The sequence below is a fragment of the Pseudonaja textilis genome, chromosome Z (genome assembly GCF_049901715.1).
Source record: "Pseudonaja textilis isolate UNSWEBS1 chromosome Z, rPseTex1.2, whole genome shotgun sequence".
Classification (NCBI taxonomy): Eukaryota; Metazoa; Chordata; class Lepidosauria; order Squamata; family Elapidae; genus Pseudonaja; species Pseudonaja textilis.
This window is the reverse complement of record NC_142008.1, coordinates 96922258-96946005: the sequence shown is the minus strand read 5'-3', so window position 1 is coordinate 96946005 and position 23748 is coordinate 96922258. Positions and strand designations below refer to the sequence as shown.

General features: G+C 38.3%; 1 protein-coding gene across 10 annotated transcripts in view; it reads left to right on the top strand.

The window, feature by feature from the left end:
- The window catches only part of OSBPL7 (oxysterol binding protein like 7), a 49052-nt gene extending 26081 nt beyond the window's left edge, over positions 1-22971 (top strand). For all 10 annotated transcript variants that reach the window (XM_087917031.1, XM_087917030.1, XM_087917027.1 and 7 more), the window contains 13 exons: positions 462-610; positions 1217-1324; positions 3150-3281; positions 5751-5844; positions 9472-9785; positions 10059-10196; positions 12052-12115; positions 12536-12614; positions 12743-12887; positions 13523-13667; positions 18247-18373; positions 18655-18777; positions 20444-22971. In XM_087917031.1, coding sequence (XP_087773157.1) covers positions 462-610; positions 1217-1324; positions 3150-3281; positions 5751-5844; positions 9472-9785; positions 10059-10196; positions 12052-12115; positions 12536-12614; positions 12743-12887; positions 13523-13667; positions 18247-18373; positions 18655-18777; positions 20444-20552 — 1727 coding nt within the window. In that variant the 3' untranslated portion in view covers positions 20553-22971. The remainder of the gene's footprint in view (positions 1-461; positions 611-1216; positions 1325-3149; positions 3282-5750; positions 5845-9471; positions 9786-10058; positions 10197-12051; positions 12116-12535; positions 12615-12742; positions 12888-13522; positions 13668-18246; positions 18374-18654; positions 18778-20443) is intronic.
- The last annotated feature ends 777 nt before the right edge of the window (positions 22972-23748 follow it).

Genomic DNA, 23748 nt, shown 5'->3' with positions numbered 1-23748 from the left:
TTATAATTTCCCTCATATTCTGCCAATAAAGCTATCTAGACTGCATCAGAAAGAGAAAGCAATGTTGTGACTTTAGAGATTTCTCCCCACTTCCTGAAAGTACACTGTCTTTCTTGCTTGCACACAAACATCAAATCCACTCTATCTTATGAGATTTCACTAGGTCTTGATATATTAAGAATAGATACTCTTACATTCCAGAAGTTTTGTATTATAGTTTCTACCATTCTTGCTATTGCTTATACTGGTTGGGATTAATGATGACTGAAGCTCATAATATCTGGAGGCACCATCTTGTCTATTTGAGCATGGATTAATCCCATTTTGATAATTGCAGTCTATAAAATTTGAGGTTCTTCAAGAAAGTTAAAATTCTGAGGATTCCAGAATCTTTTCCTGATACAGAATCCTCTGCATTAATGGAAGATAATGCTGTCTGTAATTTTTGTTGTTGTTGCCAGTTCATGGTTCTCTCAGCAGTGTGCTGGCTGTGCTGACCTCTGAGCGTGACCGGCTCCAAGAATTGCAGCAGTTGTTAGATCTGCAACGTGATACTCTGTCTGCTGCACAGGATGACCCTGGAGATGGCATCAACTCTACTACAGCTGGTGTAAGGGGGTCATGATCCTTTGAAATAATTGTCAAGTGTTGATTTAAGGCATAGCTGAGAAATTCTTACATTCCCCCAGCCCAAATCCAGCACAGGTCATTTTACATGTACTGCAAGGATCTTCCCACTACCCTACTACCATCTTATTTCATATATTTGAAAGAAGTAGTTCTTGGAAAGATGATGATGCCATTCCAACTTTATTTTGTAATACTTGGTGTGGCTTACATAATGTTCCTACCTTCTGCTTGTCCCATAAAAAAACCCCTCAAAACTGTGAGATGGGTTGGGCAGAGAGAAAGCACCTGCCCCACAATCATCACCTGGCCTTGCTTACAGAAGGACTAGAACTCAGTGCCTGGTTTTAATCCACCCCCTTAACTAGGGATAGATGAGGATAACTACCACCAAACTGGTAAAAAGTTCTACCATTCATAGCAAATGTATTTAATCCCCTGCATGTGACTGTCTGAGTGCTTTAAGTCAGAGCTCAATTTCTTCACAGTTTAGGAAATGATCAGTACCCTGTTTTAATTTATAACCCTTAACACTTAACTTCCTCATTTCCCCTGTGCCAAAATAACAATCTTTTTTTATTCCTCCCAGGCTTCTCTTCAGACTCTTGACAATCCTGAATGTATACGCCGCTTTCATTCTCTCTCCATCTCCTCAGATACCACTCTGGATTCTTTTGCCTCATTCAGTGCTGATGAGGTAAAATTTTCCCTAAGTGAAAAGTAATTTGAATTGTTTTACAGCCAGAAATCACAGGACAGTTGATGTATCTCTAGCATAATCACTGTGTATTAACACATAAATGCTTCCTTAGGCTGCATGAGAAAAGTATGGTGAGCAGCTAAGAGAATTATCACAAGGGAAACAGCTTCTGTCCTATTTTATGGCATCTGACAGTTATTGTACCTGTCCAGAGTCATAGTATTGAGATAAGTGGTTATATAATTTCATTTAAATTAAAGTATAAAAATAAATAGACCCTGTTGCTGTTGGAATTGGGTATTTTCTTGTCTGAGAAGTAGTGAAGGGAACCATGGAAGGAGTTTTGTTTTTTTAATGTTATGATCATCCTCTGTAAGTACTGATACAAATTGGGAGTCAAGTTCCAGTCTTTTCAGCCTGAAAAGGCTGAATAAATTCTTTGTTTTGTTTATTAGACTTTTGTGTTACACCAGTCTTAAAATTGACTCTGAATGATATACATACCAAATCTGGTAATCAGATTAAAAACACTATACATAAGTAATGTGTATATTAGGTAGCAGGAGCAGATGGGATTTTTTTGTTAACAGTTCTTGAAATATCACCTTGTCTTATGGCATGGCCTAAATTATGTGACAAATCTTTTAGAAGGTGAGAAGTTTGATAACAAGAAGCTGGTGAAAATAATTCTAAAAGAGAAGAGCACATTTCTTTCAAAAGAGACTGCTGAACAGGAAAAGGCATATGTGAAGTCTGTATAGATAAAAATTCAGCAGCATAAAAAAATACTGCTTTGCAGGAAGATGTTTCTTTGAAACAGTTTTTAACACCTTTATTTAAATTTTGAGAAATGTTGCAACACTTTTATTATAGTTTCCTCTTTGGGAATCATAACTGATTGCAGGAAATACGACTTCAGCAACAGAGTGGTCAATGTCTGGAATACTCTACCTGATTCTGTGGTTTCTTCCCCAAACCCCAAAAATGTTAACCTTAGACTGTCTACTATAGACCTCACCCTTTTCCTACGAGGTCTGTAGGGGGCGTGCATAAGCGCATAGCGTGCCTATCGTCCCTGTCCTATTGTTTCATTTTTTATTTTTCTTATATGTATCCATTTCATGTATCCATAACTATGTTTATACTCATACCTGTTATCTTATAACTGATTGACTAAATCAAACAATCAATGAATCAATCAATCTGGCAACAGCTCTTCCCTCTCTCCCCCAAGTTCTGCCTTCTGAGGCTTGGCCACTTGGCAGAGAGGCTGCCATCTGAAATGGCAAGAAAAAAAAAAGAACGCCTGAGAAAGGGTTTTTAGGGTTTTGTTCCATTCCACTGCCTCCCTTCCCCCTCCTTTTTCCTGATGGGACAGTTTCTAATGGTTGAATTCCACCAAATCAAATGGCTCCTAATTGTTTTTGCAGCTTTACTTGGTTTTCCTAGAAATGGAGGAGAAAACGTATCAATTTTAAAAATAAGTGAAAAACGAAATGTATACGAAAGCATGATGTTTCAGTTCCAATCCATCTGGAAAGGACTGGAGCAAAGAAGGATGAATTAGATCAGTGTTACTCAACATCAGCAACTTTTAAAATATGTGGAATTTCAACTCCCATATTTCTCTAGCCAGCCAGGCTTATTGCAGAACTGTGGAAGCTGGTGTAAACACATGTTATATATGCTGGCTGGGGAATTCTGGGAGTTGAAGTCCACACATTCTTAAAGTTGCTGAGGTTGACAAACACTGATTTAGATTGTACCTCGATACAATAAAACATTTTTTAAAATGAAGATTTTTTTTTATTCCTTGTTTCAGCCAGACGCTCTGCTGGTTAAAGGGCAGAAGCAACAGCTCTCAAACTGCAGCATTGTCTCTCTTTCGGATTCACATACTGAGTTCTTCGATGCCTGTGAGGTATTTCTGTCAGCCAGCTCATCTGAGAATGAGGTTAGTGACAATACCTGTGAAAAGTTTGCATTTCAGGAAGTCTTTTTGGGAGGAGACATCTGGCTGAGAATTTGCATGCTTTCCTCCCTTGTTGAGAGGGGCTTGTCTGTTTTGGGCTGCTCTGAACAGACCTATGAAAATTCAGCATATAAATCAACTTGATGAGGTTATTCATAGTGAGCAGATGATGCCCAATCTTTATGGGAAGTCTCAGCAACAGGTGGAAATCTGGCTAGTAGAAGGAACCCTGCAGCTGCACAGAATTAGCTGTGTTTTTAGAGGCCATGTAAGGGAGATGTCATCTCAAGGGAGTTGTCATCTTAAGCACACTTCTATTTCTGAAAGTTGAAAATTGAGGTGCAATTATTTGCACAATTCTTGCTGAATTTGTTATAATATACCGAGCTGCAAGAGCTTAGGGTCAGCTCAGGGCAATAGTGTGGACAGGTTTTTAGTGAATCATTTGCCCCATCTGCTGTCAGCTAAGAAATAGCTTATGCCTAAATGTGCAATTACATTTAGCAATTGAGTACCTAAAGTTTATTGCATATGCAGTGCCTCTCAGCTATAGTTTAGCTGGTTGTTTTATTATTTGTTAGAAATGATTGGTCAGGTTAGCCTTAATCTAAGGCCAAAGGGATGACTTCATCAGTGGTGGAATTCAATTTTTTTTACTACCGGTTCTGTGGGCGTGGCTTGGTGGGCGTGGCAGGGGAAGGGTACTGTAAAATCTCCAGTCAGAGGTGGTATTTGCCAGTTCTCTGAACTACTCAACATTTCCGCTACTGGTTCTCCAGAACTGGTCAGAACCTGCTGAATACCACCTCTGGATTTCATGTTTCTTATAACATAACAATGTATTCTGTTTTTTTAGATTAATGTGATCATCACTTCTCTCTATTTTTTTCCCCATTTCTCTTTCTTCCTTTTGTCAACTAGTCAAGAGCCAAGCCACTCCCCTCTTCCCCTAGCAGCTGACCTTCCCATTCTCCAATCAGTTAGCACCACATACCCAAAACCCTACCTGTTGTTTTCAGCACCTGCCCCTCCTGGTTCCCTTTTTTGATTGGAAAATGCCAGCTTAGCAGAATCCAGGCCTTTTTGCTTTTCCTGACATTACCATCTTTTCTCACTTGGAAATAAATCTAGATTCTTGAGATAAAATTAGGATCTATTCCTATGTCTCTGGGACATGCTGCTCCTAAAGAAAACAGAAGGCACTTTTCTGCCTTTCAGAGGCCTCTAGACTGTATTGTCCTACTTCTCAGGAAGCTCCACGTCCAATCTTTACTGTAGTGTTTCTCTTTAATCTCTAAGTCCTCAAAACAGCCAGCATTTCAAAAAAAGAATATTGGAAGCATAAGGTTATGTAACTTTTAAATGTTTTAACATATGTTTATAGCTCCAAATTTGATACCAATTATCATAATTTAAATACAAATACTTTATATGCCCATTTTGGATTGAGCAGAGAAAGAACTGCGATCATCCATTTGTCATCTAAATTTTATATTTTGGCAGTTCTAGGGCCTGTATTCTCCCTTACAGTTCCTTATCTTTAAACATTGACTTACCCTTCACACTTCTTCAGGTATAAGACAGCCCATTTATTATTTATTTATTTGTATGGTTTTTCTTATAGTCATCCATCTCCCACAAGTTAGTCTAGATGATTTTCAAGGATTAAAAGATATAAATATTGACAAAATATCCTCAGTTCTGTGGCTAAATAATAACTTATGAGGTATTTCTCTTATTAGTATCTCTTCATACATTATTTTTTCCTGTTTTAGCTTTGGTTTTATAATTTTTAATTCTTAATAATTATTATCAATTGTTTTAACTAATTATTGTCTTGTTTATTTACTGCTTTTACTGTATTGTTGTAGGCTGCCCGGAGTCACTTTTTGTGATATGGGAAGCCCTATAAACTTGATTAATAAATAAGTAAAATCCAGTCATAGAAAAAACCAATAACAGTGCTCATCTAACTGCCCAATACAAATGCTTAGGGAAAATTAGATATATGCTCTATTTAAATTTGTATCAAGGAGAAGCAATCTTACTTAGCACAGTCTTCAGCTTTTATATTGAGCATTTTATGGTTATGAATTAAATGAAATAGTTCTCTTACTCTTTTACTTTTTTATATAGAGACAAGAAAATATCTTGCTCTCTACGAATCATTCTTTAGAGCTTAAAACTTGTGTTAATGAGATTCCTGTGTGATTGGTGGCTATAGGCAGGATAGTATCTGCCTCACCTAGGCAATATTTTCCTCGTCATAAACTTATTAAAGAATGGATCCATAGGAGATCCATCCTTCAGTGTCCTCTCAGTTTGTGGTCCTGCCTCAGTTTCCCAACATAGCAACCTTGTTCCCTCCTTCCTTTCTTCTTGCCCATTTTTGCTTTTTCCTGGTAGCTCCCTATTTGCTGTGGTCTCTGTAACCTCCTGTTGCTCCTCCAGGCCACGGATGATGAATCCTGTGTCAGTGAAGTCACCAACAGTATCTCAGAGGAGATGGTGGATATGCCAGGAAGTTCTGACCGTTATCACAAAGGTACTTGATCCAAGGAATGGGCAAGTGTGTGCCTATAGGGGGAGAAACCTCCATAGGGAGCTGGGGTTGAAAGATAGGACAGGGGGAATTAACATGTTTTCCAGTAATAATGGGATTTCAGCTTTCAGAAATAACAGTCCACTAGCCATGCTGGCTGGAAATTTTTCAAATTGTCATTCCAACATGTCATATGAGTGTCAGATTATGGAAAGTTAAGTAAAGATGAACTTTCTGTGACCTGACTCCGTCATGAAGTGTTGAAATTGTGATTCCAAAAATAAGGTTGGTTTAAAACAAACATTGGAAGGTAAATTAGAAATGAATGCAGATAGGAAAGGATCTTACTATATCTTCTTCCTTCTGGTTTTCCTTCCATAACAAGTGATGTGTAGAAGTTATTATTGTAAGATAAAGCGATGAGCTGTGTTATATGAGTTTGGCTTGACTGAGCAGATTCTTAGATGATTTCTTTCTTTAGGCTGGTAATTTGTGTGTCTGTGTGTGCACGTATGCATACATATGTACACGCACCTTTGAATAAGTCTTGACTTCTGGCCATTGCCTGAATGAATCTGTATAGTTTTCCTGACAACGTTTTCAGAAATAGTTGCCACTGTCATTTCCTAGTTGCCACTTCCTAGCTCTAAGAGAGAGTGATTATCCATCCAGGTGAGTTCATTCATAGGCTACTAGTTTTAGTCTATGCATTTATCCACTATAACCCAAGTTCATAGAATCAAAGGGCTGCAAGGGACCTTGAACGTCTTCTAGTCCATTCCTCCTGCCCAAGATAGGAGACTTTGTTGCATCCTGGACAAATTGCTGTCCAATTTTTCTTGAAGATCTTCAACGATGGAGTACCCAAAACTCCAGGGGGCAAGCTGTTCCATTGATTAATTGTTCTTACTGTCAGGAAATTTCTCCTTCGTTCCAGAGTGGATCTCTTTTTAAAAGCTTCTACTGACTGCTTCTTGTCCCGTCCTCAGGTGCTTTGGAGAATAAGTGGAATCACTCCATCCTGTGGCAGCCCCTCAAATACCTGAAGAAAGCTACCATATCACCTCTAATCCTTCTCTTTGTTAGGCTAGACATAACTATTTCCCTTAACTGTATATCCTATGGTTTAGGTCCCTTATCATGTTTGTGGCTGTTCTCTGCATTTTTTCTAGAGTCTCGGTGTATTTTTTTGTATTGTGGTGTCCAGAAGTGGTTGAAAATATGGGTCTCATGAGGGCAGTATAGATTAATGCTATCACTTCTTGTGATCTTTATGGTATCCATCTGTTGATGCAACCTGTGACTGCATTGGCTTTTTTGGCAGCTGCAGCACATTGCTGACTCATATTTAACTAATGGTCCACTAGGACAGTGGTCCCCAACCTTTTTTGTACCAGGGACCAGTTTCACCCAGAAACACTTTTTCAAGGAGGGGGGGGCAGGGGGGGGAGTGACACTTTTTCAAGGAGGGGGGGGGCGGAGTCCGAGTTTGGTGGTTTGCTTGCAGACATTTCATTACCTGACTAGATAACATCTGATGTTGTTACCTAGTCGGGTAATAAAACGTCTGCCAGCAAACCACCAAGTTCAGGGAGGCTCAGGACAAGTCCCTGCAGGATGGCTGAGAAGCCCCGCCTCTCAGCCCTGCCTCCCTCAGCCTCATCCCTCAGGTGTCTGCCTTGTTCCTCTCTCAGTCGCTCTCTCGCTCCTCCACCAGCCCAGGAAGAAACTGCTTCAAAGGAGCCGGCAGGTGGCTTTTCCTGTCGGCGCAGCTCCTCCGGTGCCCGCTCACCCCCCCCCGGCGCCCGCGGTTCAATCCAGTGCTCCGTCCTGCCTGCCTGCCTGCCTTCGTTTCTGGTTGTTTCGGAGCAGCTTCGGCTGAGTAAAAGAGGCGAATAGTTATTATTCTCAGCCGAAGCTGCGGCGGGGTGGGGTGAATGGGCGCTTAGGAGCTGCACCGACAGGAAAAGCCACCCTGCCGGCTTCTTTGAAGCAGTTTCTTCCTGGGCTGGTGGAGGAGCGAGAGCGACTGAGAGGAACGAGGCGGAGGAAACCGAAGCCCTGAGCCGGAGAGCAGGACAGGCTTTGGTTGCTTCCTCCCTCCCCTTCTTTCATTTGTGTCCTTGATCCCTGATCCCAGCAGCATTCACCGAAGGCGAAGAAAGCTGCCATTTTTATTTTATTTTTATTTTCTTTGCGGCCCGGTACCAAATGATCCACGGACCGGAACCGGTCCGCGGCCCGGTGGTTGGGGACCCCTGCACTAGGACATCACGATCCTCTCACAGTTATCACTGTTAAGCCAGGGCTGCCTATTCTATCCTACATTTTTTGTCTTCCCTACCTAACTATAGTATCCTACCTAATTATAGTATCACTGAATTGTATCTCATTAGGTAGAGCCCAATGTCCAGGTTGGTCGAGATTCTTTTGAATCTTGAGCCTATGGCAATAACACCCCACCCACCCACCCCGCAAGTTTGGTATTGCCTGGAACTTTGATGAGTTCCCTTTTTATCCCCTCAACTAGATAATTTATGAAGATATTGAAGAGTACTGTTCCCAAAACAAATCTTGAGGTACCCCATTGTTAATTAGTAATGGTCTTCTATAATGCTAGAATACCAGGTGCTCTGATAAACAATGGAGCAAAAGTGATTTCTTCTTTGCTTCCTTGAAATATGCATCATATCGCCGTTGGGAATAAGGTCAGGAAGATGATCCTTTGATTTAATTCAGGAGCTTTTTGATAGGAATATTGGGAAACATATACTGGCAGAATATGCTTTTGTGGCCAAGATTTTTGACAATTGTTTCTGGGTCAAGAAAACAGAATTGTGGCCTCTAATCTTAAAGCCAGATTTATGGTTGGGGTCATCTATCACGTGACTTATTTGCTTTTAGGTTAGTATGATGTGGGGAAACAACCATTAGGTTAGTAAAAGAAGTTTATGCTTCTTTTTATGCTATGTTTATGCTATGATTATATGATAATCAAGTTACTATCATTGTATCAAGAATATGTAGTACATTAGCAGTATGTAAATGGAATAAATATCAAAGGCATTTTTAGACCAGCATCATATATTATATGGAATTTGGGGAACATTCCTGTCTGCCAAGGTAGGTAGACCAACTGAAAAGAATGTTTTGTCATGATAGTCATGTCAGATATGAAATATCCATTTATAAGAAAGTGAATTGAGGATGCACTAGGATACTCACTCCCCTACTAGAGTAGTTTTTTTGGATCAACAAGCATTGCTATAAATACATGTGTCTCAAGACTGATGCTTTGCTTGCAAAATGAATATTACTTATTTCGTTTATTACTTATTTCTTTAGGCACAATAGCCCATCTTAATCCTAACAATACAACAGTCCCTCCCTCTTATAAAAAATCTATGTAATAATAATCAAAGATAAAGGAAAATTAATTCATCAGATGCCATTCACATGATCAAAAGATTCACTAGAATACTCGTCAATTTGAGGCAATTTGTACCATCAAGGGAGACTGGGGTCTAGTACTGAGAAAAATGCCTGTTTTTTTAATTAAATAAACTTTTTTTAAAGTTAGGTGGGTGATAGGATCCAGCATTCAGTTGACTGTTTTCTACTCTCCACTAGGCTCAGGCCCTATGCAATGTATTGGGAACTCTTCCGAGATGAGTGTAGGTATGGCAATGCCTCTTCCTTTGTATCTTCCTGGGCCGGGACCCGGGATAACCCGGAGGAACTGCCTACCAGCTTCCCACAACCATGCCAATGACATCAGCCTCTGGAACATTCTTCGTAACAACATCGGCAAAGATCTCTCCAAGGTCTCCATGCCGGTGCAGTTGAATGAGCCACTCAACATGCTGCAACGCCTTTGTGAAGAATTGGAGTACACTGCCTTGCTGGATGCAGCCAGCTGCAGTTTGGACCCCTGTGAAAGATTGGTAATATGCATCTCCATACGTCAGGAGGGATGGACCATCTCTGGATGGCCAAGGGTTAGATCTAAGTTTGTCACATCAATGGGCAGGTCTGGGCTTTTGAAGGGCAGTTTGAGATAGATAAATATCTATAAATAAAAATATATCTTATAAGAAATACTTATATTTCTTATTTCAGCAGTTGATAGAATAATGTGTCTTGAGAATGTTCTGCCTGTTTGCAACGGTGCCTCCTTTTTGCAGGCATCCCTAATATTTTCTGCTTCTTTCCAACAGCTCTGCATAGCTGCCTTTGCTGTATCTGCCTATGCCTCTACCTACTATCGTGCTGGCAGCAAGCCATTCAACCCTGTGTTGGGAGAAACATATGAGTGTGTCCGTCCTGACAAGGGGTTTCGTTTCCTAAGTGAACAGGTAATTGGGCATAAGCAGCTGTTTCAGACAGGATCTCAAGTTTTCCAATGACTTTTACACTGTATGTACAAGATGGATCAGGGTTTTCTTCCAGCGATCTGTGGAAAAGGATTACAGCAAACAGAGAAATTTATAGGAAGGCAAATTTGGCTCTCTAGAGTAGAGAGTATAGAATGACAGTGGAGGAGGGAAATCACAGTTTTTAAAATCAAGACTAATAGGAAGAGAAATATGGTTGAGTGTGGGTAAAATTGAAGGACATTTTACTTCCAATCTCTGAATCAGAATAGAAGGGAACTTGGCATTATCTGAGGAATGACTTGGCAGCTGATTCATGGGAGAAAGAAAGTCTCCTTTTCCAAAGAAGAACATTTGCCTAAGAGACACACATTTTCAAGTCGTGGTATCTTACTGGGAGTGAAGTGGCTATGGAGAACATTGTGCATCTGTTGAGCTCTTCTACCAGTGTCTTTGAGAACCTGAACTGAGCCAGAACAAAAATGAACAAGCCATTAATCATTTCTACCCTGCTTTCTGCCTCAGATAACAGATGTCATTACATTGAAAATGACCCATAATGAATCAGTATCTGAATCCCCAGAACGGTACCAGTATATCCACACCTCCATCTTCAATCCCTTGGATATCTGCGTTTTTCCAAATTCACGTGTCCTCCGTATTACTTGTTTATCATGAGAAATAATAGTTTGGATCATGCCATCTTTCCTAACAGTGATTCTGAATGGTTAATCTCAGTGGTAATATGCTGTTACCTTTCTCTGATTACCTTTTTTAAAATTTCTAAATATGTAGAAGGTATTTAACATGCCATGCTTAATATTTTATCTTTGGAATAATGATATGGAATAATATTTTTAGAATATTTCAGGGTCTCGCCTTTATGGGCTTTTCTTCCAGATTACATTTGCAGTGGTATTTTTGAAGTCTTATCTACTATCTTTGAAAGAGCATTAACTTTCTTTTATTTTACTTCTAAAGATTTAGTAATGTCTTAGATACCTTGTTTTAATTCTCTTCCTCCCTTTAACCTTTATACAGGAAGATTAATTCTAAACATAGAGTAAAATAAAATGTTGGGTTTTTTTCTAGGAAGTTTTCCCAAGCGTTGGTGCAGCCTTCATCTAAGTTTAACTGATCTTTAAATAGATCCATATACACAGATGTTGAACTTTGTATTTCCTAGTCATTGTTTATGAAGCTATTACAGAATGAATGAATGAAGAATGAATGAATGAATGAATGAAGCTATCTTGAATTGTCAAGTAAAAACGGAGAACATGCAATAAAAGAAAACAATTGTAACAAGTCTTTCCATTATCGGCAAATCCTAAGGTTATCTGGGAATGATGGCAGTTACATTCTATTTCTTCTGAAGACTGCTGCAGTGGAAAAAATTGCAGGAAATCTACTTGCCCATATATTTTTTTGTCAACTTGGAATGCAGATTAGAATCAGAATATAAGTATGTATGCCAGTATGCCAATAAACTCACACCTCTGTCCGTTGAGACTTCTGTTTATTTTTATAATCTTTGAAAGAAAAATAATTGGAAAGTAGGGAACAATTTCCTTTCTAACAAATTAGTCTTTTATGTCTATCCATGGGCATTGTGGAAGTGGTTTTAAGAATAAGCAAGAATAGCCCTTCCATGCAGTCTATTTTGTGAGAGTGTTTATGATGCTCTGTGAATTTTAATACTTTATAATTAGTAAAATTAAATTAAAGTAAAAGCTATAATTTTGAAATATCTGTATGAACAACATCAATATTATTCAGATAGCCACAATGATTTAGACTTTTTTGTCCTCTTTTGTCTGTCCCACTCCAACTGCAGGTGAGCCATCATCCCCCTATCTCTGCCTGCCATGCAGAGTCTGAAAATTTCATTTTCTGGCAAGGTGAGGCAAAAAGCTTATTCACGGTTGGAAAATGGGTAGAATTTGTTCTAATTAAAATAGTATTGACTACTCTTTTGATTAAAACAAACAATAGTATTACTTGTCAACTTCTTTCCTAGAACTAGATCTGTACAAAGTCCAAGAGATTAATTTTATCTGTTTTTAAGAAATAACATCCCATATGATGGGAGTTGTAGCCTGAAACATCAGAATAGTGTCATATTGATCACACAGCTTATAAAATTGATTTGTTGGAAACACAATTGATCGGGAATTTTTGGATTGTTAGTCCCAGTAAGTTTGGTGAACCTCAGTTGTAGGCCCAATTGCAATAAACTACATACCCCGATTTAATTTTATGCAAATCCTAAAGTAATAGTTATTGTGACTTCATACTTCGTTTCTTTTTCCTTTGTTTAGATATGAAGTGGAAAAATAAGTTCTGGGGTAAATCCCTTGAGATAATTCCAGTTGGTACAGTGAATGTCCAGCTGCCCAGGTGAGCCACAAAGCCTGTTTGTTCCATCCTCCTTGATCCTTCTCTCACCCACATTACCCCACCCCCACCCCCCAAAAAACCCTGTCACTTCTGGCACCCATTTATGGTTTTTATTCTCCCTTTAAAAGGTTTGGGGATCACTATGAATGGAACAAGGTGACTTCTTGCATTCACAATATCCTGAGTGGACAGCGTTGGATTGAGCATTATGGTGAGGTGTTGATTCGAAACACGAGAGACAGCAGATACCACTGCAAGCTTACTTTCTGCAAAGTAAGTTCTAATATGGATCTGATCTGCCTCACTCCTGCCATATCCTGTTTTTCTTTGGTCTCTGCTTAACTCCTCTTTCTGGTTCTTCACCCTGTTTTTAAATTCAGGAATGTCAACTCTGAGGCTATTGAATATCAAGCTATAGTAGATTGTTTTTTTCCATCTGGCTGAATATTGTCTTCAGCCTTACTAGTTCTCTGGAATCTGAGATTGATCCATCTGGAAATGCTGTGAATTAAACTTAAACTTTAAATACAAAGCTGGTGCACTGTCACTGAGCTATGGCCTGTTCTCTCTGATGTAGAATTTTAAATACCCCTTCTGCCTTGATATATCTTCCTGTGTTTTGTTGTCCTGGTTTGTGGTACTTGCTTCCTTCTCCTTTAATTTCTTGACTGATACTCTTAATCAATATGATAATGCTTTCATTCTATACTCATCTCCTATGTTGTTTTTTTTGTAGTCATCAAGCTTCATCCTTTTCCTTTTTGTATTTGATTTCTCTCCTTTTGAGCCTCAGGTTTGTCCCTTTCTTTCCATCTTCATTGTATCTTCTCAGACATCTCCTTGGCTTCCCACCAGATGAACAGAAAGCTGGTAGGAAGCCTATCTACCTTAACTTCTCTTTTTGGCAGGCACGTTACTGGGGTTCCGGGGTCAATGAGGTGCAGGGTGCCATTCTCAGCCATAATGGCAAGGTTATCCATCGACTTTTCGGGAAGTGGCATGAAGGGTTGTATCGTGGCGTGCCTCCTGTTGGAAAGTGCCTCTGGAAGTCCAGTAAGAAATCAATTCTACTAAGGTTTTCTGAGCAGTGGGGGAGTATCAGCTGCTTATATAGGATTGTTTGTTTATCCATAGACCAGATTTTACCTAATTTAGCAAGCTTCAGATCAGTTTCACTAACAGTTTCTAGAATCCCCAGACTTCATAGGTTTGTGAGATATCTGCATTTTCAGCCCATTTGTACAATGCAGGATCCAGGGAAGTCAATCTTTAATGTGTTAGCATCTTATAAACCAAATTAACAGAATGGCAAAAAAATTAAATATGAATTAAATCTAATATAATCAGATGCACAATATATATCTTTTAAGTAACTTCATAACCTAGTATACACATTTGTATGTGCTTATCTTTGCAATTGTTTGGAAGTGTGTGCCATTCCTTTGTTGGGAAATGCCAAACAGGGTGAGGGGTATCTGTCAGATATGTTGTGATTTTCTTTTCTCTAATGTACTGCTTTGCATATGCTTTGGGTAAGACCCGCCCCCCCACCCCATTCCTAGTTCATAGTCTGTGCACTAGCTTAAGGGAGCCTATTTTAAACATATCAGTTAGAGAAATAAAGTCCATTTAAAAATTGTATTTACGGCCCATCTTTCTACATAGGTCTCAAATAAGTACAGTTGTTGTATCATTGATGTTCTCATGTTATGAGTTTTTGATCCTTTCCCCCCTTTTACATAGCCTACATATATCTTGTGCAAGGTATTTTCCTGCCCCCCCTCCCAGTGGTCAATATAATAATAAAAAAGGTGGCATCAGCTGTATATAGGTGTCATTGAGATGTCAATGTCATCAGTGGGGGATAATTGAAAATTATTTAGCAAATCATTTAAATACAAATTGGAGCAAGAAAGTAGTCCTGCAAACCCTTCTATGACGAGCATGGGATTAGTCAAATTTTATTCTTTTTGACATCACACTGTAAAGTAGACTCTAGATGAAGAGAGATTAAATCTGTTAATCTCTGTATCGGTGGAAACAATACTAAATTTAGGCCATGAAATTCCCTTTGGGAAGGAATCAAAGACAGTCTTTAAATCCATAAGGACTGATGTTTTAAGTTGCTTGGTAGCTTGAGACAAAAAAATAATCAAGTGTTGATGTGCCTCTACTAAACTAGCTTGCTCTGGGCACAGCATATCTTCAACTTCCAGTTTTTCCAGGAAAGTGGTTCTCCATTAAGATAACTAGTATATCATGTGCCAGAAACCAAGAATAGATTTCACGAGCACGTAATTGGAAGTAATTTATTCAAAATAATTGAAATTACTTTTTAGAAGTTGGTATGATAATTGCTAGAGACCATCATATTAGCATAAGTCTCATTGTTAATTTGACAGAATAAAACAGTTAAGGTGGGCAATCAAGTATTATTCAGAAGTTCTGGCATTACAGAATTAGAACCTGAGGCCTCCCCAGATTGCAGCTTTCAGATAATTGCTTTTAAACAGTGCAGTGGGAAAACACAGAAAAGACATGTAGTTGTTTTTATTCTATTTTTCAGTAATTGTGCTGCCCAGAGACATATATATGAGATGGGCAGTCTACACATTTACTAAATAAATAAGGATAAGTTAATACATGCTGTAGATACACAAACACTGCAGAGTGATCTTCCCATCTTGTACGTCATCAAAACAACAAAAGCATATTATGAAGCAATCTCTGCCTTCTCTGTACATTTGTGCAACATCACAATGCATGAACAAAAGGGACGGAGCTTGTAATGCAATACTGTCATTCCTTCTTCCCTCCCTTGGTATTTTCCAAACTACTCAAAAAATGGAGCCCCAATTAGTCATGATTGAGATAAATGTCTCACTAGATAGTATAAATAAAACAACATTTAGTTTAGGATCTTCCAAGTTTCTAGAACATTGGAGAAAGTAAACCTTTGGTTTCTTTAAATTGGGGAGAAAAAAGGGGTACTGTTGTTAGAACCAAGTCCTGCATTGAAATCTCCCATAAACAGACGGTAGCAAAGAGTCTGGTGTTCTGTTGTAGAATAAATGAGAGTATTCCACTGTCTAGTTAACTGGTCTCTAGTTCCGTCAAGAGAGGAGGAATATAAACATTTATTAAGAAATGAAATAAACCAAATTTAAGTGGGTAACTTAATTGTTGGTATTTGAATAACTAAATATTTATTTTAAAAATCAGCAGCAAAATCTTTTTATTCCTATTGAATCCACACAATGTATAAAAAACATTATCTGAATAAATACATTATAGCTATTAAAATTAATTTCATATTTCTCAAGATTTTTACGTGACATAATCATTATGAAATGAGTATGTTCAGTTTGAAGGAGTCTGGCATAATCACGAAAAAATTTTCAGGAAGCAAAACATTGAAAAAAAATGGTTGTCCAGTGTTATATCAGCACTTTTTTTATGACTGGTACTTCAATCACTTTGTACCACAAGCTAGACAATTTCCAATTGAAGGACTAGAAATATTACCTGAAAACAAGATAGCAGTCGTGAAGACTAAGAGATAGCAAGAAGAGGAAGAAAATGCCTAGAATAATACACGACTGATTTATAAATACTGTACAAACTGAGTGCAATTATCTAGCCAGCATAAAAAAATGGCCTTTAATATAAGCAACCAAAGAATGTTAAAAAAGATCCAGGATTTTAAACTTTGGAGCATATATTTGTAGAGATCTAGATTTTTAGCCTTTGTAGAAATATTCTGTTGTAATTAAATTTGCTTTTAGCAGTAAAATATCTTATTTCTTCAGATCATGTTCTTGGCTTCCTATAAAAATGGTATGATCCTGCAGAAAGGATTATTGGTGGACCTTGACATCAACAGGTTCTCCTTATTCTAGACCATGTTTCTGCTCATCCATCCATAGATAATTTATGCACAAAATATTGGAAACAACTTGACATATCCAATTCAGAGAGAGGGGAACATTTTCGCAAATAAGACTTCAAAGGAATTTTTATGAGATAAAGCGGTATTTTGTATTGGAGGAGAAATTTGATGAAGAAGTAGATGCAAAAGGTTTATTCTTACAATGAAATACTCTGCTGCAGCTTTGAAACCAGTAAAAAATCAATCATTGGCAAATGGCGAGAAGAAATTGCTTTACAGCATAGATGTAGACTTATAATTTGAAGTCAATGGCTAGCATTGAAGAAAGCTGTGAAAATGAAGCATAACTGTATCTTGAGTCTAGAGGATGATGAAAATGATCCTAGGTACAAGTAATAGCAAAGCGTGAGATTTTGAACACCCTAGGATAGGCAAGAAGCAAGTGAAAGTAGAAAGAGAAAGTAAAAACAGCCAAATTAAGTTTTGGTTTTCAGATCCTGTCTTGATTATAAGACAACTTTTATTGACTCTTCAGCTCATTCTGAAGTCCAGCCTCATCACTCCCACTTATACACTTTTGAGGAAATAATTCAGAAGCAGCATATTTCTAGAACTCAGTTAAAATTGGATACTTTCTTCAACTGGTTATCTAAGACAAGGGTCTCCAACTTTGGCAACTTTAAGCCTTCAACTCCCAGAATTCCCCGGGCAGCAAAGCTGGGAGTTGAACTCCTCCAGGCTTAAAATTGCCAAGGTTGGAGACCCCTGATCTAAAATAATCACTTGAACCCAGCACCCTTTTAATTATGAGTGCCGAGGAGCAAAACTGTCTTTTATCTCCAGCTTAGAATGTTGACAGTCATCACTATTAATTATGGCCATTTATAGATTCTTCTCTTTTCCCCATTATTACCCATATAGGATTAAGTGCTACTTTGCTAAGTCTTATTATGATTAAAATAAAATATTATTTTATACAGTAATCTCATGTGTGAGTATGAAATACCTCATTCCAATTTAGTGGGCGCTCAGCTTTAAGATATACTATTTTTTTAAATCAAGAAGTTATATCGTATTAGTCTTGTACATTTTTTGTGCCTTGTTGGTCATTGTGTATTATTTGGCTTTCCGATAATTTTCATTTTTGCTTCTCTATCTTTTGTGGGTTTTGTATCTTAGTCTCCTTTTCTTATAATTTCAGGAAGCCCTTATCCTAATTTTGGAGAAAAGCCTCAAATGAAGATTTTAATTCATCAATTATATAATATAACCAATACTGTTCAAATATTTATCCCCTTTTGAAAAAGATGGGCAGTTTAAAACTATAAACATAAATAAATAAAATATTGAAATAAATAAGTGTGATAAAGGACTATTTAGAATTTAAATCAAAATCAGGCTGAGAAGCACAGGAAAAACACAAATAAATGGAAATGATTGGAGAGCAAGAAATAAACTTTTCAAATTGGGGCAAGAACAAAATAAAATAATAAAATTTATTAAAGCAATGCTATGCCCAATTTTGATCAGGAAATAAGAATGTTTACTCCTATACTTTTTTCTTAACCAATTTTGGAAGAGCCAATCTCACTTTCATTTCAGACTTATTTCCAATACAGGTGTCAATTATTGTGGTGTCTCTAAGGAATATGAGTAGACCTAACACATTCCTTCCTGACCCAGTGATAGTTTATTAACAGGAATGTCTGTCTGCCTATCTGTATCTCTCTCTCTGTCTTCTAGATCTCATGCCTCGAGACCAAGAGAAGAATTATGGTTTCACTCAATTTGCACTGGAACTGAATGAACTAACTCCAGAGCTGAAACGCCTCCTTCCATCTACAGACACAAGGTTGAGGCCTGACCAACGGTAAGGGCCAGGAAGAGATTGATAGAAATTTTCCTTTATTTTCCCTTTTTTAAAAAGATGCATTAATATTATCCTACCTTTCCACTGATAAGGTACTCAAGGTAATTTACATTCTGGCAATTACAGAATTGCCAGCATCAATTATAAAATGGATACACAAACAAAGTAAGAATGAGCATTAAGACAACCCTTGAGTGACTTTAAAGGTGTGTGATAATCCCAATCTCCTGCATATTGTGTGAATTAAAAGCAGTGTCTCTGAATTTGATGGCTTCCTCCAGGTATCTGGAAGAGGGAAATGTGCAGGCTGCAGAGTCTCAAAAACGTCGGATTGAGCAGCTGCAGCGAGATCGGCGTCGTGTGATGGATGATAACAATATTTTCCACCAGGCACGCTTTTTCAGGTGCTTCCTTCTTTGCTTTAATTTGGGTTTCTTGGCCACAAGTGCAGCATAGCACCTACTTTTTGTTATTTTTCTTCCAAAAAACCGAATATGATGAAAACCGGTCTTAAAGTTTGAACATAATAGAGCCTCTACATGAAGACCATAACTAATAATGGTTGTACAGAAGGCCAGTCATGTGACCAACCCGATTTTATAACCTTTATTGTACAGAAGGCCAGTCATGTGACCAACCCGATTTTATAACCTTTATTCCAGTGGTTGTTAAGCAAATCACCATGGTCATTAAGCTAATCTGTGGTCATTAAGCAAACCAGTGGCTTGCTGTGGGCTCAGTTTTGCTGAATGTAAATGTCGGTTTTATTGGCAACACTCAGAAAACACAGTCATTATGACCCTGAGATGTTGCCAATGGCCATAAATGCAGCCCAGTTGCCTAAAGTGCAGTTATGATATCAAACGGAGAGGGGGCACTGTTGGAACTGGATCTTAAATAATCCCCAGATGGGTTCCATCAGAACCTCAAATGGTCATTAAGTGTCCAGTTGTATGCTGAGGACTATATGTAGTAGCTTTAGTGCTGGAATAAGTTCAGTTCCTTATTCTATTGGCTCAAAGGCCATTTTATATATGTCACATCAAAAGTTGCCCTCCAAAAAGGGTTTGGCCAGACTTGAAATGGGGTGAATGGGGAGATAGAGTGGTGTCTGCAAACTTAAGGCATCTGTTTTGCCCTTTAAGCTCCTTCTCCCCCCTCCCCTTCCAAAGAGATAGGGACGAGCTACATGTTTTTAATCTCTGAAAGGATATTTCTGACATAATGCTTTAAAAGGTTTTGTTTGCAAACTTATTCTGCAAACATAAGGGTATACAATGTCTAAAAAACTAATATATTTCAAATTGCATGAAAACATGGTCCTATGGATCACTTCATCAGATGCATGCAAAAACAATTTTATATTTGTAGGGGAGAGAAGTGTGGCTGGAATAATTGTCTAGAAATAAAGGCAACAAACACAATAGATTGCACTAGAGATAGAATCAAATTGTATCTAAACAAAGCAAAAACAGCCTGTAATCAAGGCCTTGTATAGCGATACCTTAATATGATTAGAAATCTGAAGACCCCAAATATTAAATATGTATAGCAAATCTGTGCTACTTCTATTCCATAACTCTGTCTTACGCATATTCACTGTGTAATTACATTCTAATATCAAAGAAAGTTCAATATCCAGAAAACTGTAATTTTCATTGTGAAAAAGAAGCAAATAAGCTCATCCTTAAAACTGCAAATATTGATTTTAAAACACGCGATCGGTACTTAAAAACCATTAAGTTGTGGTTAGGCAGAATTTCCTGTTGTAATCTTTTTTTCAATATTTTTTTTTCATCAGCTACATATACGGTGAGTTAAAGTTTGTTAACCTTCTAGTTCTCTAGCTCTGAGAGGATGTAAAAAGGAATGAAGACTATGTGGCCTTTAGAACTGGCTGGATTTGTAATTCACAGCATTCCTCACTCTGGATTTGTTGGGTAGAGATGAGTACATTATGTTTCTGTAGCAGATGCGGTGTTATAAAATTTCCCAATCCTGTTTTAAAGATTCTCCTTTTGCCAAGCCTAATTGCTGATGGGTTTCCTTCCTTTTTTTTTTTCCTGACAGAAGGCAAATGGATGCCAATGGCAAGGAATCTTGGGTAAGCAACAATACCTACTGGAAGCTGAGGACAGAGCCAGGATTCAGCAATATGGACAGTGCAGTCTTGTGGTAGCTGCTAGCATTTGCAAGAGCAGCGGTGCCTTCCCACCATCTCCCAAAGTGGAGGAATAGACAGCAAGGATCTCTTGCTAGATAAGCACAAAGTGATCAAGGCATGTAACCCTGGAATACCAGCAGCTTATGAAGGAAGGGGACACCGTCTCTTAGATGTTGTGCTATTCACTTCCAAAGCAGCACTCTTAAGAAAGACAACCCATGTCCACCTACCATGCTTGCACTGCTGCCTGCGGGTTAGGCAGACTAATGGACCCTTGGATTGTCACAAGTGAAGTTGGCATTATGAAGCACTTTAATCTCATTTGGATCTTGATGAGCAGAGCAGAAGTGATAAGGCTAGTCAATCAGATTGCTCCACCCAGCAGCAATGTATGCTGGAGGATACTATCCTGGGATAGGAGGCATTGGAGCAATTACTTGTTCGCATGAAGAAGTTAGGGGCATGAAGATTTGGGTCTTCTGGCTACTAGATCTTCTGGGGTGATTGTTTTCATACGTTTGTTTGTTTTTTAAATTGTACACCACATTCCTTCGAAAGGAGTTGGATGCTGTCTCAAGCTGTGTACCTTTGATGAAGTATGGCCCAATTAGGTTAGAAGTTCTGCCTCTGGAAGCAAATAGGATTTGCAACAACTGTCCGAAGAGAGCTCTTCTTAAGGCATTGGTGGAAATTTGACATCAATCGGAGTGATGTTTCCTCCATCCTTAAATGCCAGATTTTTGTTGTCTATGTGTTACCTCTGCCTGGGCAAAACCAGGATCTCTTCAGGCAGAATGCCTTAAGAAAGAATCTCTTGGGCTTTCCCCTTACTTATCCCACTGTTTTGTGTGATTTATCTTCCTTACTTACTCTTTAGCACAAGGTATGTTTCCCTTCTGCTCTGCTAGTTTCCTTAGCATTTGAAGCAATAATTTAAACGGAGGCCTGTGGAGGAGACATTTTAATACTTTCAAGTGAAAGAGTGTGGATTCCTCTAATAGCTCTTTGTAGCTCAGGGCAGGGTCTGTCAGAGGTTTGATTGTACTGAGTGAAGGGGAGACTGAGTATGACAGACATAGGACATTATGAAAATTGAAAGCAAGTATAGGCTGCTTGATAGAGTAGCTAGAGAAGAAACAAGTGTGTTTTCTTTTTCTCCTGTAGAAACAAAATAAAGCAAAACAGCAAGGGTATAGGATGATGTGAATTCTGGGCACCTGACTTTTGTTTCTAATGGACAGATCAAAGGAAGAAGGAAAAGATCTCTGCCTGTACCTACCTAGTTTTCAAGTCATTATACAACAATAGCCCAGGAGCCATACACATGAAACCACTGGGTACTTCACAGTTCTATAGTTCATTGAGCACTGGATGGACCACTACTCAGATTAGGATTTAGCTCAGTTTACTCACACTCTTATGATTATTTCTCTAGTTTATGCATTCTTTGTTTTATTCCCCATTCCTTATTCCAAAGCACTCCATAAATGGGGAAAGGTGACCGGAAATTATCACACGTTTATGATGCTGATATATTTGACCTGTGCCAGGCTGTGGGCCCAGGACCATCTCCTGTGACTTTATACTTTATATACATTGATCAGAGCTTTCTCAACATTAAAAAAATTGTACCTCCAACATTGTACTGCTCTCTACAGCATTAATGGAAAATTGCAGGACAAGGCAGGACAGCCAAAAGTTTACATAGCTTTATGGGTTTTTGTTTTTGCTGTTAAACTGAGTCTTTCTTCACAGATCATTAGGAAGGAAGGCTTTGTTTCTAGCACTGTGGGCTGTAGAATATCAATCACTGCTGATCTGTGTCTCTTGGTACAATTTTTGACATCTCTCTCTTGGCTTGTTTATTAACCCAGCATAACATTTATGTGTTTTTGAAAGGGATGGCATGACTCACTGAATTCCTGGAAAGTACTTTGACTTCCAAATTTGCTGTGAGATATTGTGGATTGGTGTGTTTGGGTAAAATTGTGTTGAGTGTTACACTAAGCTTAATAGGAAAAGACCTGGAAAAATTTATTTCCATGAGATTCCCATATTATGTTGGGGGCCAAGGAGCTCTTTTAGCTTGTAGGGTTCAATTTGGATCCTTTTATTTTGCTGTTTGATACAGTGATGTGATGACTGCTGCATGCAGGGAAGAATGTTGTTTTCCCTGTGACCTGCACTTAAAAAATTCAATCATACACAGTCGAGTAAATGTCCTCTGTGTGAGTCTGTCCCTCTCTGTGTGCTTGAGTGTCTTTAACGTTTTGTCTTTCCCAAGTGCAGATCAACCTGCTTTCATTTGCCTCTTCCGGCAGGTCCGGTCCTGAGTTTCTACTCCATCTTTTATGTTCATATTAATTGGCCTATGTCCTTGTACTGTAGCTTGAACAATCAATGGCATGTCTAATTAAAAAGAGTTTGGAAAGTTCTAGTGTGGGAGAGTCGTTTTTAAAATCTGAGGTGCTTATTTTCTAGTCTTTCAGACTAGATATTCTCTCATGAAAATCAGTTTAAAACAATAAGTATTTAGCAATCTTTCATTTTACAAGTAGAACTTTACTTAAAATCATAATTGAGCCTGGAATTATGGTCATAAATTGAAGCGGTACATGACTGGATTCAAAGTTACAGAGATTTGTATGATGATTGTTAAAGAAGCACCATGGTCATCAAGTGAATTCAATTTTCCCAGAGGTCACTTTTTGCCAGAAAACAAGTAAATGCCAGAGATGGGGAAAAAACATTGCATATCATGGTCCCATGATTACAGGATACTGCAAACAGCCATTAAGGCTGGTTGCCAAGTGCCCAAAATATAATCACATAACCGTGGTGTGTGTGCGTGTGTGTGTGTGTGTATGCAGCCATTATAATTTAGATCTTGGGAGGGTCCATCATAACTTCAAAGACTCATTAAGTGATCAATTGTAAATAGAGGACTATCTATAAATCATTTGAAAAAAAGGTGATTCAAATCACAGTGGAAACAATACTGTTTTTAGGATTGTTATCACAGTGGCTGTGACTTTTACAAGACTTTCATGGCTGCTTTGAAATTTTTGTGGGTGTGCACCAGGACAATCAGTGAATTGACTGAGCCTGCACATGTACAGTATAGTTACGAGTTACGAGAAGTTTCTACAAGGCAACCTTGTAAAAGACATGATTATGTCTTTTAAATATTTTTCACAGTCCTGGTATTTAT